Below are 17,194 nucleotides of genomic sequence, written 5' to 3'. Positions count from 1 at the left end.
TTCCTATTTAAGAGTCTGGGAATTTCAAACTGCAGCAGACTCGCCAGTCTAGCATCAAAGACTTGGCAAGAATAATAAGTTCCCCTAAAACCACCAGCAAAGATCCCTCCAGTAGGTCCATCACTGGACATGGAATTAATGCTAACTAAATTCAGCACATTTCTAGAGCTTTCGGGCCTCTTTGTTTTCCATCCCAGGTAACTTACTTAACTTACTTTAGGTTCCATTCTTTTATTTATTTTTTTAACGGTAAAAGCACTGCATGAAAGACCAAACCTTTTTAACTGTGCCCTTCTGATGTTTTAAAGAAAACAAGGCTGATTTAGGAGTTTAAAGAATAATGAAATTGTTATTTCCAATTAATCTAACTTTTTGCTTTACCACTATCCCTTTGGCTTTGAGAAGCTTTTTCAAAACCAAAACTGAATAAGGATTCCATTTTGTTTTCATTCCAAGACGAGGGGGGCAGTTAAGGCCCCAATAATACATGTGCAAACTGTGTATATTGTAAGTGAAGCTCCATCAACGCCAGCAGGATGTAAAGTTAAGTACAGGCCTGATTTTCCCAATTCCCCTGTTAGCTGAAACACAAATATTGTGCCTCAGCCTGGAAACCCAACAGTGAAAATTCAGTATTTCCATTGCTCAGATGGGGTTGAATTCAGCAACGCAAGTGAAATTAAACTCTGAAGACTGTCGTCTATAGGCATGGACAGAAGTAAAAGCATGTAATGTTTTATGACTTGCCAGCCTCATTTTCTCAAAGACGTTTCTCGAGAGACCCAATAGAACCTCCTTCAGTTTTAGTCACAATATGTATCAAGAATTCTGTTTCCTTTAGCTGTAAAAAGACTGTGCTCTCATCAGCTCTTCCGAGGTGCTCACTTAATGGAAGCAAAAATGAATTTCAGTTTTGGCTCAATGAGCGAGCTGAGAAGTGCTGATGGAGTGCTCTTAAAGGAAAATGTTCTACTACCTGACACAGCACTCACCTTTATAAATAAATGGTTGGTTACACAGTAGTAAGGACATTGGTTCTATTTTTCTTTTTTTGGGGGGCGGGAGGAAAGATAAAGTAGATGTCTAGTGATATTTTAAAAAGCCTTTGGGCAGGAATCAGTACAAGTAAAGTGTAAAAATCTGGCTAGGCATAAAACAAGATATACTCTAGAAACCTGACCTGTCACCCCACCAATGTTGAAGTTTCCACACTTTCAGAATAGAACTATTTCGTTAATTCTATAAAAGACGTTTTCGAATTTAAGCTCACTTTCCCAAATTTTGTGGTTGCAAAGGTTAGGAGTTTTGCTGTTGTTGCTGCGTTTAAAACAAGCTTCCCACAAAACACTTTCCTAAGACATTGCTGTCACTCCTGTTCTCTTTGCTTGGAAGCAGAGACTTTTCTTAGAAGAGTGTCTCCATGAGAGGGAAAAAAAAAAAAGAAATGCTTTACTGCTACTCCAAAAGACATAAAGCTACTCAAATAAAGACATAAAGCAAGGAATATGCATAGAGCTTAGGTCACTATAGGTCACCAACTCTGACACAATCAGGAGATTAAAGCTTCAGACTTTTTTTTTTGTTTCCCACTTAAGTAAATAGTTGACTTACAGATTTTTCTGACAAGTTTTCAGCAGGACATGATGTAAACCCAGCTTCTAGCATGCAGTATATTTTTTTCTACTTGAAAGTATTTAGTGGTCCATTAGAATAAAGCAAACTTAAATTTTCCTACAGCTTCTTGAACTTCTGTGAACAGATGCCACGGTCCAGGTGATGGCAACCTCACTTACAATCTGACATTATCAACCAAAATAAGGCTAGGAAGAGGTTCAGAAGGCGCAGGCCTGGCTCTGCAGAGACCTCCAGACCCTGCAAGCACTCCAGAGACAGCTCTGAAAGAGCTCATCCAAAAATCGGATTCTCTGACCAATATTTCATTGACAGGTCAGTCAAAAGTACGTAGTCTCAGACTTTTAGTTTTAAATTTTACTCCACTTTCACAGCTTATAGCAGGAATCGCATTCACTTCATGCACTACAGCATCCTAGAAATTCAGGTGTGGAGCCTCTTACTGCCACTTTAAGAGTTAAAAAACCACAGCCAAGTAGAGACTTTACACCCTGCATTGGTATATAAAGGCTTGGGTTACCTTCATCTCAGATACAGGTGGCTGCAGGAGCAAGGAGCTACTAGTTATCTAAGAGACATTATTTTCACACCTCATGAAGCTTGGCACTGAGTAACAGTTTCATTTCATAGAATCATAGGATGGTTTAGGTCAGAAAGGACCCTTAACGCTCAGGTACAGCTCTACACAGTTTTGCCATTTCTGAACCTATGCAAGGTACATCAGGTTTGGGTTAAAATTTTGTATTTGCCCAGGGTAACATTTTACAAAAGGTCAGCCCGTTACAAACACAGCCAGGCTTAAATGCTGAGAAATTTAAATACACCAAGTCATTTGTGCATGAAAACAATTCAAGAAGGTGCAGGTACAGACGGAGGTGAACATCTCAGCATGATGAAATCCTGATGTACGTTGAAATAGGGTAAACTAACAAGCACATCATTAACCTGATTGTGGCAGCCCTGCTGTTTGCCCCACAGGACACAGCTATGTAAATCTAGAGAAAGCAAACAGAAAGTAAGCTTGTCAGCACGGAACTCGTACACAAGACAACATTAAAACCAAAGTCTCACGATTCCAGTTTTAAGAATGTTTATCAATACAAAATTAAGTACAGAGTGGAGGAAGATCTGCAAAGGCTTTGATGCTCCCTATACAGGTCAATCACTTATCTGCACTGAGGGTGTGGTTTCCCAAACTGTGGCAGAAGGAATGGGTGGTGCAACCATTCCTTTGCTCTCAGTCCGGTCTTCCCAGTCCAGAGCTGGCCCTAAATCCAGCTGTGGGTTGCTGGCACATCAACTTACCCTGCTGAAGAGCACAGATTACTTTTTTCTCCTAAGTGCACAGACTTTCAAATTTACAGCAGTTCAGTCTTAATACACATTGAGCATGAAACCACACCATTAGTCCATAAATTACTTAAGAATGAAATGCATCGGGAAATCTATCCTTTTCCAGTGTATCACATTAAGACGGAATTCTTATGAGAGACTTGATTCACGTGAAAACTGTTCCCTGACTTTGTTAAATTGCCTTTTGAAGTTTCTAATTCTTGAACTGAGCAAAACATCTCAGATTCTAACCTACATAGTTGAGACGGCACTAGCTTTGCAATAAACATTTTAATGGGCGCTGAAGTGAGTTTATCATAAGTACAAGTTGAAATTACTTGCTTTGGCACCTACATGAACTATTGAGGCAAGTGCTACCATCATTCTTCTGCTGTTTAATTATCACCAAGCACAATGCTGGTATGACACAACCCAGGGTTACTGCAATCCAGCACAGTTTAAGGAGGCAGATGAAAACTCTCTCTCCGATTCTGACTTTTGCTGGAAGATTAAAATGAACGATGGCCACACATCAAGATCTCTGTGGCGCTACTTCCCAGCTAGGTAAGAGCAAGCCACATAAAAGGCTCCACAACTTGCCTAGGACCTGTGGATTTCTGCCCCACCACGTGTACCGGGGACTCTGATACAATAGATTTACAAAGCCTTGCAAATCTAAGACCCTGCTTAATGTAACAGCATTAAGTTAATCCAACATTGGTTTTAAAACACATTTTAGAAGCCTCTGTCTTGAGCATATTTCAATGCTGAATTAGTGAGGATTATTTGAAACAGTTGTCTCTAAAGCAGTACAGGTATTCTCCCAGAATGATCAGCAAAACATTTAATCTGACTACAACAGAATTGACAAAAACTGAAGCCAGTGAAGCTGTCAAATGTAGAAAGAAAACAGTTGCACAGCCTATGAAGCAAAGTAGCTTTACAAATGTCATTTCCTTTTAAAAACAAGCAAATTGGGACCATCCTATTTGAACATGTATTTAAAAATACATCTTTTAACATCATACAATTTTCATTTTTGTCACACAGGAATCTTTTTCCAAGAGGGAAATAAATAGCACACAATACTTAAAAATAAAAATAAGATTGCTGCCTTGCCCCTGAGGTGCTAATGTTTTTAGCATTTAAAAAAAAAAAAAGTTTCTGGTGCAAGAAGGAGATGCACAAAGGTGCAAAAGTGCCTTTTTCTTTTCAGAGCAGTGAAAACTATAGCTTGCCTCTTCCTAGGATGCTTTATATATTTAATTCGTGTATCTTGTAATCAAAACCTGTATCTAAAATGGCAGTGTTTATGCATACGTAGTAGATTCAGTGCTCTGACCTCATCAAAACGCTGAACACAGGCAGGAGAGAGAAAGGCCTGAAACGGCCTTTCTTCCACTACCCTCAAACCTAGTTACATCGCCTGTAGCAATAGCAGAATTATTTTCTTTGTAACCTTTAGGAGACCTCATAAGAGGCTTCAAACACATCATTTGTCACTGAGACAGTTTAAGTGATTATGGTTTGAAGTATGGCTTTTCACACCACAGTTTTGCTTCTGATTTTTAAAGTTTAAAACTCAAAGGTTCCACAGTCCATTTCAAGGTTTTGCAGTTTCCAAAACTAAACTTTCATCTCTATGAAAAAGGACAGAACTTCATCTGCCTAGTCCTAAATTAAGTTAGCTTTTTTGCACTAACACACCATGTATTATTAAATATGCTTAATTAGGTGCCTGTGAAGCTAAAACTTAACATTATTATAGTTTTGCACTCTACAACAAAATTAGACACTTGAAGCATTTATTCATAGGTAGGGTAAGGAACTGGTTCTTTAAGCAAAAATTGCTATAAATTTATAAATACAAATAGTGCTTATGTTTTCTTCATTCATGCTTGAACAGATTACAAACTGAATACAATGAAGTTACGTTTAAGCACCCCACATAGACAAGAGGGAAAAAAAAAAAGTTTGCTGGTATCTACTATACTTGATTCCAAGACACTATAAGTTACTTTTTCACTGTTCAGTGTTCCCTAACTCTGCATTAGTTTTAAGGCTATATATACAAATATGTATATTTCAAAGTTAGGGATAGACAAATATAGCAAAATGCATTGTACTACATTTTCCTATCAAAAAGTAATTATACACCAAGTTTTGATTCTGTTTAACTGCAGTAACAATCTACTTGTTTTACTGGTTTTCCTTTTGGGGAATCTGCCTACTAAATGAGTAAACTACACATTCAATACAATATTCTTAACCAAAAAGACAATACAAGGTGCACAAAACAGCAGTTTTGCAAACACGACTGACTTGAAAACTTAATTTTTGTATGCTCAATGGGAGAAAGCTAAGCTTAAATCAATTTAGTTTATTATCTTATAAAATTTTAAATTAGAATTTTAAACAACGAACAGTTAAATATTGTCAACATGCTATATCTCAAATCACAGGTACGGTTTAACCACTAGTCTCTCATTCTACATAAGTGGGTCAATTAAAAACACACACCATAAAATGTTAAAGATTGTCAGGCTGTGACAAATGTATTTTTATCAAACAGTAGGCAAATTCAAACCAATGCACATCTTCAGTGGGGAGAAAAAAACCAAAAACAAACCACAAAAAGCCTGAAAAACCCCACACTTGTAAAAAACAGGGTAACATTAATCCCACATCATCCTCTAGCATATGGCTATGTCTCGGGCAATAATCAAAATCCTTCCCATTTTAAAAATGGGCTACCAATTAATAAAAATATTCTTCCACAAGTAAAATATCATTTACAATGGCACTGACATTTTAAAAGGCAAGAAAAAAGGAATTACACATTTATGGATAAATTTCTCGTTTGTTAAATCAAGCTTTATTGATAAAACGGAATTCAAAATATTTTAATTGGAACAGCAGCAGACCCAGCCGATGAGGATTGTAAAAATGCTGCAGACTCCTACTGTATGTAGAAAGCTGCCTGTTTGTGCTCAGTGATTAGTAGTTTCAGGTAAGGGTTAATGAAAAATAAAAAGAGGTGCAAAGAATCAAGGCATTCTAATCTCAAGATTCGAACAGGTATGAGCATGATACTCTTTATAGGGCATGATTTAACACCCACTGAAGTAAAATTCACAGCTCCCTTTAACTCAACGTGAGAGTGGGAGTGTGTCCAAGCAAATGAGATACATTTGTTGAAGAACGTGCACTGCTCTTAATTATTTTTCCATTGCTAAGCCAATTCACACTCCATAACGTCTGGTGAGCTGTCCACCAGCTCTGCTTTCATGTAAAGTAAGTAGTTATTCTTTACAGTTTTGTGCACCTCTTGAGCACCTACCTGGCTAGGCTGCTGCTCCTTGCAATCCAAAACCACAACAGGAATTTAAAGGGATATATATTGTTGCATCACACAAGCCAAACATTTCTTCTAACCTTTATAGTGATTTAAAGCAGTTCATAATTAAATATGAGCATTTTGTACAAAGACAATTGCACTTTACAAAACCAAAATCATACAACATAAATTGCTGGAGTCTGATTTATGTTTATTCACAACATGAATAATGGTTCAAAATCACGTTTACAGAAGTCTGTTTTACAAAAAGAGATCAGTTCCTGGGCTAGATGTCGTACTGCTGTAGTCAATCATATTCCCTTCTTTAATTAAGGTTGAAGATGGATGTTAAGAAGGGTCATTGAGGCTGGGCTGCACTTCCAATTGAAGGATGAAACGTGAACTCCACAGCTAGATGAGCAGTTTTACCACATATCATCAGTTGATGCAGAATCCTTAAAAAAAAAAGAAGGAACCCTTTAAAGTCTGGAGTGCCCACAGTTACAGCAGTTTCTGGATAATCCAGACTGAAAAGGGTAGACTTATATCATTTTAGGTGTCTCTTTTCTCTCCCTCTTCAGAAACAACATCTATAAGTATCTAAAATTTAAACACGCATCCTTAATTAATAAAGCATTAAGTACCAAGACATTTCAAAATCTGACCAAGTGCTTTACAATAACCATATCACTCCTCAAAATAATATCCCAGGAAAAATATTCAAGAGCATTCCCACAGTAGTTAGAAGTAAGAGGATACGGATACATTTACTACACAGGTGCTAAAAGAGCAGGATGCGCCTCCTGTCACTTGTACCCTTACCATCTTCTGTGTTCTCAGTCCTTCCTCACTGCATAGGAAGATGCACTCTTCAACTGACATCTTGTTATAATTCAGATCAATGTTAACACTTCTAATTTAATTTTAGAGAAGTGCAGTTTGGGTAAACTTTGGGAAACCCTAATTTTGGATGGTAATAAAACTGCAAGGAGAAAAAGAAATATATAATAAAAAGCCGGAGCCAGAGACACACCATAAAAATCATGCTAAATCATAACTGTATGGTCACCAGACCATATAACAACCAGATGTTCAGTACCTGAGTATCCCTAAAATTTGGCCCAGTTAGGCCCACAGGCAACAGTAGATTTTGTGTAACTAGGACATCCCTAAAAAATAGTTAACTGATTCCTGTTATCAGTTTAAAAAAACTTGGTTCAAATCAAATATTTTTTTCTAGTAAATGTTTTTTTTAGTCCACTTGTCTTTGTGTCATGTCTGTCTCCTCCTGCCTTCCTTAGGTTGTTCTACATTCTTCCTCTGCCTGCCTCATGAGGTGTGTACATATGTTAACATGACGACAAAGTGGGACCACAGCTCAGTAGCTGAAGCAACAGCTGAGCCTGTAGCAGAGGCATCAGAGCAAACCACTTCTGCACAGTAATTATTGGTTGTTTCAACAGTATCTGCTACCTTCTCCTATGTAATTAAGGGCCACAGCGGGCTTCAACGTGCTGGTGCTTCCACAGCTGCATTTCCCTACCATTACTAGAACCGCAGGAGGGAGAGATATGACTCCTCTTCAGAAGCACTGCCTTACTGATTCCTTTCAGAGAAAAGGAGCTAATTAAGTCTCTAGCAATGTCACATGACAATTTCTTAGCACTAAGTTCTGCACCCTTCATTCAAACTTGCACACAGAATTTCTTGCAAACCATACAGAAGAAAGGTTGGCACGGAGGTGTAGGAAAAAAAAAAAAAGCCAAAATCACTAAAATTACCCTTTGCAGAAGTACCACCTCCAGTTTTTCCTTCAAGACCAGAAGTAGCAAAGGAGAGCAATTATATGAAAGACCAAAATGGTTGTGTTTGTTTCAAGCACAAGGATGAAGTATAAAAGCAGTAGTGAGTAAAAAACACAGGAACTGCATGCCAGCTATTCAGTATGCAAATGCCAGCATCCAAGTTGCCAACATCATCACAAAAAGAAGTTTGTGTACTGCACATTTGTAGAACAGTAACACACTATAGCATGTATTTTGAAGGTAAAGCATCCTCTTTCAGCCAGTATTCAGGAATTTTTATGCTAAAGATGTAATGAGAACTGCCAAATAAGCCATAGCACCCAATTGTTCAGCCAATGCACAGTTCCTTACATCTGGATGCGTTCCACTTCGGTGGCACATCAGCCAGCAAGTAAAGGATCAATTTAACTACTTTATGAAGCACAGCACTTTTGGTGACTGAACATTGTTTCCAGTGATCTAACTGCAGTTGCGATCACTGTTCGTATTTTGGAGTTTTGGGTTTTTTTCTCCACTGACAGTGGATTCATGTCACACAGATGACTGACATCAGAAATTAAACTGTGTGCTTGCTGTAAGATGCTTTATGCTTACAAATGCTTACACAATCATTCGGAAAATTAACATATGCCTTAACTTGACAGTTACAAATCTGTTTAACCTACAAGGACAGTGTTTTTCTTCTTGATATTTGAGGAAAAATGTCTCCCATAAGAGGGGAAAAAATGTGCACTACTCTCGACCACTGGACAGGAAAGTATTTGGAAACCCAGGCAGAACTCAAAAACTCAAACTCCACAGGACAAATCAACCATACTGGAGTTTTGAGACTATGATCAGCAGAATGCAGCAGAAAACAATTACACAAGATAGTCCAAAAAGCACAGCATTTCTGTGTCTGTTTTTGGGATCTTTGAACAAGAACCAGAAAAATGTTTCTTTACAGAACACCTGAAATAATTGGGGTGCAGGGAAAGATAAAGAAATAGAAAGAGAAAGCATACTTACAGTATCATCATTCCTGTAGGGGTTCAGTCTGTTATAAACAGCTTCAATCACACTCCGTCTAGAGCAAAAAAAACCCAGAAGAGTTTAAGGTTGTGCCTTAAAAAAAAGTCCCTAAGTATGATTGTAATTTAAAATGCAAACTTTAAAAGGTTTAAAATGCACAGAAACAAGTTTACTGCAAGTTAGCACTAAGTGTCATTAAGCATTGAACACAGCTACCATATCCTTTAAAAATTTTAGTTTCAAGAAAAACAAGGCTGAATACCACTCAGAGTTCAGCAGAAGAGCACGATCTGATATTCAATGAGGCTGAGATGCAGTTCTGTTTGGCGATTTGTCTCTTGACTTTGAAAAAGGGCATCAGAAAACTTGATGGCTGTCGAACGCCCTGGTCATTTGTGTCTGATGAACACAGCAGTTGCATTTCCTTTATTATGGCACTTGCATAGGCAAACAGTGATTTTTTTATTTTCTGGTTGCACAAAAATTGCATTCTGAAGTACATTTTTGTTCATGTTACATTCCAAAATGTACTTTCCATATGCAAACCTGGAAAAATTACTCCTGAAGCAATGCTCTTTTACAATAATGTCCAATAATCCCTGCAACTTTTTTTTTAAAAAAAAATTCAGTGCAAATAGCAGTTCTACATCTTCAGACTAAGAATTCTGTCTAGTAAAAAATATTAAGAAATTCATTCCGGCATCTTGACAGCTTCCTTCTTTAAAAGGAAATTTGCTTAGCATATTTACAATAGCTTGTAGTTAACTTTTGTCTCTGGGATTCTTGGTTTTTCTAATATTGATAGGAAATATATTGATAAAATATTAAGAGAATTGCAAACATCATGTTTACAAATCGGTGAAAGTTTTCCTTGAAAACTGATAAAAAAAGAAGAAAGACTGAAGGAAGAGGAAGCCTCTGCCTTACCCAGCATATAAGCAAACAACTTTGGAGGGGGAGCAGGAAGGAAGGAGGAGAGTAAACCAGGAATTATACAATGCACTTGAAAAGCAACTTTCTTCCACATCCCACTCCTGCAGAACCAAATATGACAAAGCAGCAGACTACAACTGTGGTACAGAACAACCTTTTAACTGCCCATGAATGCATGCAGAGCAATCACAGAGGAGTGCATTAGAAGAAAAAGAGCAGCTGATAGGCTTTATGATCATCCCATAACACTAAAAAGTCAGGAACCACCATGCAGCAGTATAAACATCACAGTGAATCTACTGAATGATTACAGCACATTGAAAAGAATCTGAATTTAAAGCAATAAAACCAAGCAATTACACACATAGCATATCGCATACATGAACTGGAAAGTTTCCCTATCTTTCAAGAAATAGGTATCCTTGATTCTAAATATGGCAGGTTTCTTGAAAAGCATTATTTTCCTTCTAAGGTAGGGCTTTGAGTTCTGCTAACATCCAAATACATCCATCCTTCCATTAATTTCTATTCAAACTAGCACCGCTAAGACCAAACCCCACGGAAGTCAGTCTCTTCAGTGACTTCAGTGCTTCCTCACAACCACAATATCACTGCTAGCCAAAGGAGATTAAGAAAAATCAATTTGTATGCCATATTTCATGAGCACATTCATTGATAATATTTCCAAGACTACAGCAACACATCCTAAAAAGATGCTATTATATATACAATTGCCATCTCCTGTTTTCCACGTCCAACAGCTCATGTTAGAACAATTTTGTTTTGCATAAGTCATCATTACGTTATTTATTCAATTACGTACTTAACAGTCTTCATGTTTTGGTGTAATGATAAAAAAATCACAGTCCAAAGGGTTAAAAACATAAGCTGTGTCATATGTGCCCGATTCATTTTAACGTGGTACAGGTTCATGAACAATCTTTTGAACCAAAAACCACCTAGTTCGGTGAACAAATGAGCTAAGCACAGTTTCGATAAATACTGAACATCAATTTCAGAAGCCACAGAGCATCAACACTGAATTTCTTCAAGGACAAAGCCTACATAAAGCCATGAATTTAACTTCCCACTTTTCTTTCCTGATAGACTTCTATATAGTTTTCAGATTTGTCACAAGCGGAGATACAAAAGCAAACTTTTAAGCAATTACAACATTGCTTTAGCAACAGATAAGAAAGCTGCCAACCAAAGCATCATATGCATATCACTTCTCGCTGAAGTATGTAACTACATATCCAAGTAACTGCTAGCGTCAGTGCATTATTTCTTCATCTTCAGATGTAACCTCCCACCCAGAAACCCCAGTTAATTACAGAAACCAGACACATTCAGGCCACCCTTAAAAAACTCTGTCCTCCCCAAAACTACAGTTTGACATTTAATTTTAGCAGTGACTCACAGTCAACTCTGTTCTTATGCTCGTCCTTTTTATTTAGAACTGAGTAATAAAAATCAGAACAGATCATCACCTTTTGTCCTGTGCCCTTCTTCCCTCCCCCCACTTTTAAGAGTGGCCTTACAGTTACAGTTTCGATTTAAATCAAACCCCACATTTACATGGATGTGCACTCACTTGCTTGCCAATTCACCCCCCGGCGGGAGGTTTGGGATGCTCTCAGTTGCTAACGTACGCATCACGTGGACTAAGTCTGGGACTCCTTCACCCTGCTTCTTTATGATCTCTGGGAATCAGAAGTACTTTTTTTGTAAGTGCAGTCCAAATTTAACTTAAAAAGATTGAAACACTCAGTTTTATAAAAAGGCAGCTTAACTTCTGTTTATATATACATATATAAAAAAAAAAAAAAACAGACCACATTAAACATGGAAAATACTAACTTTGGTTCCGTAAGAAAATTAACATGTAACAGATTTGACAAAGATACACTGCTTTTAACATGCAAACCAGGTTAGGAAATACACAGCTACCTAATAAAAGTGGGAAACATTTCTTTAATGACCTTCCTGCTATATATTAGATATCATAGATGTAATATCTTCCCAACAAAACGCTCTGGGCATGAGGCAGATATTAACAGCTGCCTTACTGCTGCAACAGAAGATCAAAGATTATTGCTGTCGTAGCAAGCACAATATTTTTTAAGAAACAGAAGTTCAGACATCAAAAATTACTCCCATGGATGTACATACATAAGCAAATACTTGTACCTCACTGCATTATAGCACCATGCAAATTTTAAGAACTATTGTGCCCAAATTAAAAGCCAGGGACACCACATCTAAGACCATTCCATCCTCAACTCACTTTGGGAATATGTGAATACTAGGCAGTTATTTGAAGTTGATCGACTCCAACTTCAGTGCGAAGAGACTCTGTACTGTAGCCACAGTCACATTTATATTTATTTGTAATTCCTTAACTTTATTCTTACGCTTTTTTTTCTTCTCAAGTCATAAGCGCACAGTTTTATTTGAACTGAAAGAGATTTCACACCATACCACCCTTGAAGAGTCACTCCTTTAACAGGGATTCTTATGAAATGTAATGAACAAGCACATTTTTAAAATGCATCTGTTTCTCTGTAAACATAAGCTTTTAAAACTTATAAGAAATATGATTAAGACTTGGCATTGTTGCCCTTCAAGTGAATGCTGCAGCACTCATACAATAATGTGCACATACGTGCATATATACACACATGCACACTATTCTTCACATAGTAAAGCATTTACACAGCTTGAAGAGTAGCTGGAATTCACCAGTACAACTTTGAAAAATACTCTGGCACTTTGATTTTGCCCTAAACGATCATTCCAGAAGAGCATACCAAGTTTTCACTTCATAATTAGTGAGATAAGGCACATTAAAATCTTTTAAAACCAATACGTATCCAGTCCTTTTTAGTTAAAAACTTAAAAAGAAGAATTGTGAATTACTTTTTGTGAATAGTTTTTCCATGCTTTGTGTGTGTTTATGAAAGTAATCAGCTCTATTTTGCAGTCAAGCTGCGTAAATTATTTGCAAGGTACAGTGGAAACACTGTCTAGCCCTCAACCAGCACCAAACTCTGCAGCACAAAGCCTTCAGCTGTTTCCTTCAAGACCTACATTTTAAATACACGACACCACACACCATAGACACCTCAAGAACTTGCCACTTCCTCAAAACCTATAGCCAAAATTCATTTTATCATCTAGTATTTAGTAAATAAATAAGCTAACGCTCTTAAATCTGAATAAGAAGCAAAGATCTCAGATTTGGTTTGCCAAGTTCCTTTATTGTGCAATTTTGAACATCTAGTATATTCTACATTGTGCTAGTGCTAAAGTTCTGCTGTACAAAAATAAGGAATTTATAGTTTACCTATACTACACAGTTTCACAACTTGTAACTGTCGTACATTTAACATACAGTCTCCACTAAATGAACACATTTATATTTTGATAAAACTATAGATACAGACTCAATGAACACTGAAGACACAACAAATGGAGTAGGCCTGCTAGCTGTGTTTAATTTATTGGAATTATCTTCTTTCAACACATCTTACAACCCTCCCCCCAGCCTTTAATTTACTTTTAAACCTTCAACACATCATCATGGCATCAAGTACTGGATAAATGTACTTAAAAACCCTAAAATCAAGGATTTAAAACATATCTGCTTATTTTATACTCTGATTGGGAATTTTACACAAAGTTTAAGAAAAAGCCAGAGCTTTGATTTTGTGAAAATACGGGAAGGAACACATAACAGCTAACTTAAAATTATTTGTCTCTATATAAGTATAAATATCGCAAGGATTATCTATTACGGAATGTTTTTATGTAGAAAAATGAAAACAGAAAAAAAGACAAATTTCTTTTTAGAGTCAACACATCAACAACACATTAGTGCAAATGATAGCAACACATTTTGGAATGATTGATAACTTCTGCTATGAACTTCACATGATATTTTAGGAGTAACACTGATTTATTGCAAGTAATGGCACAATGATGCTTCTCCACACTTGCTGCTTCTTCCATTATTATTTACTGTAGCTATGAATTCAGACCACAAAGACATCAAATCAGTAAAAAGGAGAGTCCTAGGTGGCACGGCGAGTAGAAAACCTTGTGTTTTCAAAAATCTTAGTTGCCTCGCCTTATTCAAGATGGCCAGCAGTACTAAGCCCTGTTCAGTCATAAAGTTTGCACTGCTTCTTAACAGCATAAAGGTATATTAGAAGCTGACGGAATAGAAGTACCACCAGAAAAAAATGCCTAGTTCTAAACATCAAACTCATTACTTGTTGGACTACCTCGAGCACTGATGTGCATAAAGATACATAATTCGCATTTTCACAAAGTTTTCATTTTAATGAATTTTAACTTTAAATCAATATCACAGATTAGTAACATCATTTTAGAAGTACTCTTTACATTTCCTAGTTCCTCAGCTGAAGATCTGGCTTTTAGAGTTAAGCACTGCCATTCCTAAAGTACCCTAGGACAACAGCAAGATCATTCACTGCAGTGTTGGAAGTTTCAGATGCTGTTGCAGTCCTGCCCTACTAGCCAATGCTGCATTATCCATTTCCACCAGGAAACAACCGAACTGCACAAGCATTTCTAAGTTAAATATAACAAATTTAATAGACTCCTATTCTTGAAGTTCTGCTTTAGTTCAGTCTCTCAACTTCCCTCCTGAGCAAGACCTAAAAGGCCAAATCCAGCACACAGCTGATGCAGGTCACTGCTGGGTTGAATAGTGTTTTCTACATATTCATTAATTTAAATAATCTTTGTGCATCAGTAGACAAAAGATTGAGGGCAATCTAAAAAAGAAGCAACGACCCTCAAGGGAAAATACAATGTATTTCCTCAGGCGGTCTTGACATCATCCCATTAAATTAGTATTAAAGTGCTTTATAACTACATACAGAATCCTTCTGCCTCTAAGCAAGCATCACACCTTGCTCATTCCTGAAATTTGGTATTTGTATACGTGCAAAGCACTGGCAGCCAAATTCATTGAATGTACCATAATCACATGCTTAAATTCTCCATTTACAAAATGAAGTGTCAGTACAGAAATGTCAGCTTTACTCATTGTCATATTCCTGGGTACAATGAGGCTGCCTGAAAACGCAGCCTTAACTTGAACATGTTTTCATGTTCTAGGTCACAAGTCTCGCTGAACTCTGAGAAAGTATGTAAGACACAAAGGCAATACTTGCCCAGATTAGGAGAGTCAGCATGCTGTAAATTAATGTGTGAATTTACAGCATACTTGTTCCTCACCGGTTCTGCGAGTGGGCACACACAGCACTCTTCATGCCTGGTGCAAAACAACTCATCACTTTGGAACAAAGTCACCTAACTCAACTAATGCAGTGCTACCCTGCACTTGGACACTCCTGCTACACTGTCAAGAAGATTCACACTATTGCTCACCATGCACCAACTTCTATTAGGCAATAAAACACAGAAATGTCTGTCTGGACACTTGTTCAGGGGCTGATGGAGTTTGCCAAGACTTTGCAAATGAGGCCTTTGAAAAAGGTGACATTTCTGAAGGAGCAACACCACAGACAGCAAGTGCTGTAGAGCTGTGCAGTAATTTGTCTGAACCCAGAATTCAAGCCCTCTGAAAAATTTCTGAGGCCGCACTGTTATCTCTGTGCAAGCTAACGAGGAAAAAAGTGCACAATATATTCCTCTAACTTACTAATCGCTGATGCCATAACTGTGAAAAACTCTGCGCGTCATGCCTGGTGTGCTATTAAGGGTTCTTGGAGTATATACACATAACTCTGCTTATAACATGTAGGTCTAGAGGAGTCCACTTTCAAAACAGACTTTAACTATGCAAACAATGCAAACAGCGTGTCTTAAGTTTCAGCAACAAACTCCAAGCTGTGTTTGACTGTAAATACCGCAAGGCACTATAAATCCATTCTTAATAAGAAATCTTTTAAATCAAATTGCTATCAAATATTATTTTTATTTAGGTGACCCAAAACACCTAAGACATGCAGTTTCAGTTTCAAGTTTAAGAACTCCTGAACTACAAATTTGAAGAAAAATGTTGAACTTATTATCAGTGTAAGATGAGCCCCTAGCTTTTGTTCATCATGAATGTTTAAAGACTAACTCTGAGAAATTTCTGAAGTACGTTCAAATAAGTAAATACGTTAGCAGGTGCCTTCAAGATGACAGTAATCAAGTTGTAATCCTACCATAATTGAATAATAAGATATTACAGTTAATTCGCCCATAAATATACAGGAAAATGGCACCAAAACTGCCATTTTCACAGACTCTTGGCAAGATGTTCCGATTACTTCATTTAACTCCACATAGCTGGAAGTAGGATTTACTGATTGGAAGTTAACACTGTCAATGGACTCATGAAGAACACTGAGCACAAGCAAATTCTCTCTCTGCCATCCTGAATAATTTTTAGGGCCATAGGCTGCTTCACTTTCACAGCAGCATTTTTTCAGGATATAGAGCAGGGCAATACGAGTACCTTTTTCAGATGGCCAGCGGCACTTGAAGATCTATTAAAAAGCCTGCATGTGTTAAGAGTTTGGTTGTTGGAAGGGGAAGGGACCAGGGGTTCTGTTTATAAACAAAGCTACTTATTTTTTTTTAAATGATCCACCTTCTACTCTGCTTTCCAGGTACTTGTCCAACTCTGCCTCTCTTTTCACCGCCTCCGGTGATACCTTTGGTGCATTCGGAAAACAGATCAGTATCACACTCATGTTGTCCCGACTTCCCTGGTGGAAGAGAAAAAACAATTTGAGAATGGACACGTACCAGACTCAATACACAAAACACTTTACACAAAATTTCACATATCGTGTGGTATTAAAATACAACTTTTACTACTATGGATTAATATCAGTTTTAGCCTTAACCTCCCTCATGCCCTTACAGAACTCCACAAGTCTGGCCATTCATACAGCTTTTGAAGTCACACTGTTCTTTGCCCTTCCCTGGCCTGAAGACAACACAGAGCCAATTAGCTAGAGCGATTTGTAATCACAAAGTTGTGCTCCATCTTCTTTTAAGTACTATCAGTTATTTTGGGATCACAGCTGAATATTAGATGGGTAAACAAAACCATTAAAAGCACTAAGCAGGGTGGTATTGAACTCAGACAGTGCTT

The 17,194-nt window shown here is 37.4% G+C and overlaps 1 protein-coding gene across 5 annotated transcripts in view; it reads right to left on the bottom strand.

Annotated features, from left to right (window-relative positions):
- Positions 1 to 3,790: 3,790 nt before the first annotated feature.
- The window catches only part of PPM1A (protein phosphatase, Mg2+/Mn2+ dependent 1A), a 31,022-nt gene continuing 17,618 nt past the window's right edge, over positions 3,791 to 17,194 (bottom strand). Inside the window, exons 3-6 of one of the 5 annotated variants that reach the window (XM_069856892.1) lie at positions 16,685 to 16,802; positions 11,645 to 11,753; positions 9,115 to 9,172; positions 3,791 to 6,828 (exon numbers count right to left, since the gene is read on the bottom strand). In XM_069856892.1, coding sequence (XP_069712993.1) covers positions 6,781 to 6,828; positions 9,115 to 9,172; positions 11,645 to 11,753; positions 16,685 to 16,802 — 333 coding nt within the window. In that variant the 3' untranslated portion in view covers positions 3,791 to 6,780. The other 4 variants (XM_069856894.1, XM_069856891.1, XM_069856893.1 and 1 more) reach the window with 4 other exon arrangements.

This window comes from Phaenicophaeus curvirostris, chromosome 5, assembly GCF_032191515.1.
Source record: "Phaenicophaeus curvirostris isolate KB17595 chromosome 5, BPBGC_Pcur_1.0, whole genome shotgun sequence".
Lineage (NCBI taxonomy): Eukaryota > Metazoa > Chordata > Aves > Cuculiformes > Cuculidae > Phaenicophaeus > Phaenicophaeus curvirostris.
This window is presented reverse-complemented; position numbering and strand designations above follow the sequence as displayed.